Below are 5,000 nucleotides of genomic sequence, written 5' to 3' on the forward strand. Positions count from 1 at the left end.
CCCTTCCCCTCCTTGTCCCCCCCCCCCATCCCACGCGTCCTGCCCCATAAAAATGAGACACTTAGGGCTTCACACAAATGGAGCAGGTTGGGATGCATTCTTCCTGTATTCCCCCCTTCTCTCTCTCTCTCTCTCTCTCTCTCTCTCTCTCTCTCTCTCTCTCTCTCTCTCTCTCTCTCTCTCTCTCTCTCAGCTGTAAGGATGCTGATCTAGTTGGCTTTTAGTGACTCAGATGAATGGGTTTATAAAATCGACGTGGTTTTGGTGGTTTTAGTAGTAGTAGTAGTAGTAGTAGTAGTAGTAGTAGTAGTAGTAGTAGTAGTAGAAAAGTGGGTGCTGGATTGAGTTTGGTGAGATTGAAAGTTAGGTTAGGTAGGGTCAGGTGTGGTGAAGTTTGAGATGGTTAGATTTTTAGACTCGAGTTACTATGGGACTGAGTTAGTTGAGGTTGGTTGGCGTCAGTGAAGGTGCGAAATTAGGTCATGTCACGTAACCACAACAGGGATGAAAGTACCACGTGGAGTAAGATAGGAGAGGCAAGGATGACAAATATGAAGCAATGCGAAGGATGAAAGGAGAAAAGACTATAGGAGATGAAAGAGCAACAGAGAGAGAGAGATAGATAGATAGATAGAGAGAGAGAGAGAAAGACGGTGAGAGTGAGATAAGCTATAAGAGGAGCAATAAAAGACACGAAACATTAAAAGCCACAGGAGAATACATCCTTCCATTTGAGCAGACACGCATAAGCTCTCAGTATAACAGGAGGCTGGCAGTGTTAAAAGTGATAGGATAGAGAACAAAAACCACTATAACACCACTTCTTTTACAGCATCGTCGGCCTCTCTTTTTTTCTCGCTTCTATCTCGAGGGTAGGGGACACGGAGATGAAAGAGAGAGAGAAAGAGAGAGGAGGTAAAAGGGGAGGAGTAGGACTAATTAGCGGCAGGTGAGACAGGTAAGACAGCCAGCCAGCCAGGTGTGTGTTGTTGAGGAGGACGAAAATGGAGGAAAGGGTAAAATAAATGATGGATCTGGATTAGTTTTCATTGCTGTGGTTTGAGGGAAGATTTTGTCTGGGAAGGTCAGACACAGATCGCTGGAGATAAGGAAGGACTGATCGATTGGGAGATAGATACAGAGATGAGAAGATATAGATGAGTAGATAAGAGGCGATGGAGGGGTTAAGGCCTAGAGTCAGAGAGAGAGAGAGAGAGAGAGAGAGAGAGAGAGAGAGAGAGAGATAAAGTGAGTGAGTAGAGAGTAAGAAAAAAAGAACAACACAAGCATTCAGATTGATGTGATGATAGTTCGATAGATAGTTGAATAAATTGAGGTGGATTAATGAAGAGGTGTAGACAGATAGACGGATAGATAAATAGAGACTTCATTGTTGATAGGAGAAACACTTGTGAGTATCCAACCTTATCTGTCTATTATTCTAACAAAGAATTAAAACACACACACACACACACACACACACACACACACACACACACACACACACACACACACACACACACACTCGAGCAAAATACTTTCTCTTAACCGGACCTACCTTACTGAACCTCATCTTACCTTACTTTTACCTTACTCTCCACCTTTTCCACCTGTCCAACTCCTCACCTGCCCATCATCTTACAGAGAAATAGCCACAACTACTCAAAGCACATCCACTCAACCTCACCAAACCCAACCCAACCTAATCCCCTAAAATAACCCAACCCCCAACCTAATCCAACCCCACTAAATCTAACCTAACCTGCCTATCAACAGAGAAATACCCATAATTAATCAAGGAAGAGCATGACCTATCCACTATCCACTCCCTCTAGTCCCTACATGTCTAACTTTCCTCTGTGGTCCTTTCATCCTGTAGAGGCGTACTGGACTGTAACCTAACCTAACCTAACTTAACTCAGCTCATTTCAACACAACTCAACTCAACCCAACCCAACCCAACCCAACCTAACCTAACCTAACCTAACCTGACGCAGCTTAATTCAACTCAACTACAACCCAACCTAGCCACTCTCCCACACTCTCTTCTATTCCCCACCTTCTATTCCACTATCCCTTGTCTTCCCCACCTATTCCACACTCCCTTCTATTCCCCGCCTTCCCCACTCTTCCATCTAGTTCCTACGTGTCTAACTCCCCGGTGGCCTTCCATCCCTGCAGGGGCGTACGGGACTGTCTACTTCGCCAAGGACAGAGGTAACCAGGAGCGCGTGGTGGCCCTGAAGAAGATCCGCATCACACTGACGGAGGACGGCGTTCCAGTGAGCGCCGTCAGGGAAATCTCTCTCCTGAAGCAGCTGGAAAGATTCGAACACCCCAACATCGTCAGGTGAGTGTTCCGTGTGTGTGTGTGTGTGTGTGTGTGTGTGTGTGTGTGTGTGTGTGTGTGTGTGTGTGTGTGTCTAGGGGGATTACGGATGGATTTCTTTCCTCCTCCTTCTAAAGAGAGAGAGAGAGAGAGAGAGAGAGAGAGAGAGAGAGAGAGAGATTGACGATAACTGTGAAGATAGATAGATTTAAAAGTCATACAAAGAAAGGACGGCCATCAGAGAGGAGGAGGAGGAGGAGGAGGAGGAGGAGGAGGCGAGACTGGGAAGAAAGAAAAAGGAAGATGCGGTAGTGTGTGTGTGTGTGTGTGTGTGTGTGTGTGTGTGTGTGTGTGTGTGTGTGTGTGTGTGTTTTAAAATCCATCAAACGTGGCATCTATTCATATTAAGCCAGACTTGAAGTGAAAATCGTGCTGTGTCTTGTTTGTTTTGTTTGTTTTGTGTGTGTTTTTCTCTTACGATTCCTTCTTTTCATCGTTTATTTATTTATTTTTGATGTTTATTATCTTTTCCTTGATTTTTTTCATTTTATTGTTTTTTTCTGCATTATTTCTGTCTGTTTTGTCTTCTTTCTTTCTTTTTTCTTTCTATATTTTCTTTCTTTCTTTCGTTCCTTCTTTATCTTTTTTTCTTTCTTTCCTTCTTTCTTTCTATCCTTTTCTTTCGTTCTTTGTCTTTTCTTCTTTCTTTCTTTCTGTCTCGTTCTCTTTCGTTCTTTTTCTTTTCTTCTTTGTCTTTCTTTCTTTCGTTCTTTCTATCTTTTTTTTCTTTCTTTCTTTCTTTTTCTTACCCTTCGTCTAATTTTTGATGGGCATAATTTGTTTGGCGAAGCGAGAGAAAGAAAAAAAAAAGAGAAAAAGAAGAAGACCCGGATGTTTCTTATCTTTTTTTTCTACTTTTTCTCTGCCTCTCTATCTCATTCATCATCACAGTGTCTTTTCTCACCATTCTTCTCTCTCCCTCTTCGTTTCCTAATTACTTATTGTTGCTGTTGATGTTGTTGTTGTTGTTGCTGCTGTTGGTTGGTGGTGCTGTTGTTCCTGTTCCTGTTGCTGTTGTCATGTTTCTTTACTTGTTTGTTTATTTACTCACTTTCACTCACGGGAAAAGTAGAATTTATTTACCAAAGATGTGTTGAAGACTTCCTGAAAATAATATTATCGTCCCAGACCACATCAAACACTATTATCTTTGTTTTTTTTGTTTTGTTTTTTGTTAACCATATACGAATAAGCTTTTATCATCATCTACCAAAACACAACAAACGCATTAACTCACGAATAGAAAAAAAAAAAAATAAATAAATGCATAAAACAGGAGAAGAGACAGACAGACAGACAGACAGACAGATGAATGATATGAAGATGAAAACAGACAGACAGACAGACAGACGCACGGGATAGATAAATGAATACGTGAATTAGTAAATGAATGGAGAAGACAGGCGAGACAGACAGAGAAAAGGGAAAGATGGATAGGTAGATACATAGATGAGGAGAGAGATAGAGAAGGAGAGAGTGAGTGAGTGAGAGGAGAAGGGAGAGGGATGGACGGACGGTCAGACTACAGAAGGAGGAGGAGGAGGAGGAGGGGGAAGTCTTACCAATCTGGAAATCATTTGTTCTTATATCCGTGTTGTGTTTTGTGTCAGTAAGAAAACAAAGAACCGTCAGTCAAGTAGTAGTAGTAGTAGTAGTAGTAGTAGTAGTAGTAGTGGTGGTGGTGGTGGTGGTGGTGGTGGTGATGGCCTTAATGATATAATAATGACAGTGGTAGTGGTAGTGTTAATAGTAGTCGTTGTTAGTATCAGTGGTAGTGGTGGTGGTGGTGATGGTGGCGGTGGCTGTGGTCAAGATAGTGGTGATGGTCAAGTTAGTGGTGATGCGGTGGTTGTGGTGGTGGTGGTGGTTGTGATGACCATGGAACGATTAAGGTGGTTAGGAATGTTGGTTGATGAATGGTGGTGGGTCTTGTGGCGCGGCGGCGTGATGGTGGAGATAGGGAACACGCGAACTCTCCTCTCTCTCTCTCTCTCTCCTCTCCCTCCCTCTCCCTCTCCCTCTCATCCCATCAACTCCCTCCCGTCCACTTCTCTCCTTATATCTTGACCCTTTGCCTTCTCTATCTCTCCTCCTCCTCCTCCTCCTCCTCCTCCTTCTCCTTCTCCTCCTTCTCCTCCTCCTCCTCCTCCTCCTCCTCATCCTCCTCCTGCTCTCCTTTCCATTTTTCTCTCCCTTTCTTTGCTCTCTCTTCTATTCCCGTTTTCTCTTCTCATTTTTATTCTCGACAGTTCTCTCTCTCTCTCTCTCTCTCTCTCTCTCTCTCTCTCTCTCTCTCTCTCTCTCTCTCTCTCTCTCTCTCTCTCTCTCTCTCTCTCTCTCTCTCTCTCTCTCTCGTGTGTATTTTTGAGCCTTTGACGCTCACACAATGGTCTCGTGTGGACACTCGTAGAAACACACACACACACACACACACACACACACACACACACACACACACACACACACACACACACACACACACACACACACACACACACACACACACACACACACACACACACACACACACACACACACACACACACACACACACACACACACACACACACATTTCCTTCTGATTGAACGTGACATGACCTTTTTTGTAGTA

The 5,000-nt window shown here is 43.5% G+C and overlaps 1 protein-coding gene across 2 annotated transcripts in view; it reads left to right on the forward strand.

Annotated features, from left to right (window-relative positions):
• LOC123520162 (cyclin-dependent kinase 4-like) overlaps positions 1 to 5,000 on the forward strand; it is a 201,580-nt gene that overhangs the window by 65,490 nt on the left and 131,090 nt on the right. For both annotated transcript variants that reach the window (XM_045282156.1, XM_045282157.1), the window contains exon 4: positions 2,182 to 2,350. In XM_045282156.1, the coding sequence (XP_045138091.1) occupies positions 2,182 to 2,350 (169 nt within the window). The remainder of the gene's footprint in view (positions 1 to 2,181; positions 2,351 to 5,000) is intronic.

Source organism: Portunus trituberculatus, chromosome 46 (assembly GCF_017591435.1).
Source record: "Portunus trituberculatus isolate SZX2019 chromosome 46, ASM1759143v1, whole genome shotgun sequence".
NCBI lineage: Eukaryota > Metazoa > Arthropoda > Malacostraca > Decapoda > Portunidae > Portunus > Portunus trituberculatus.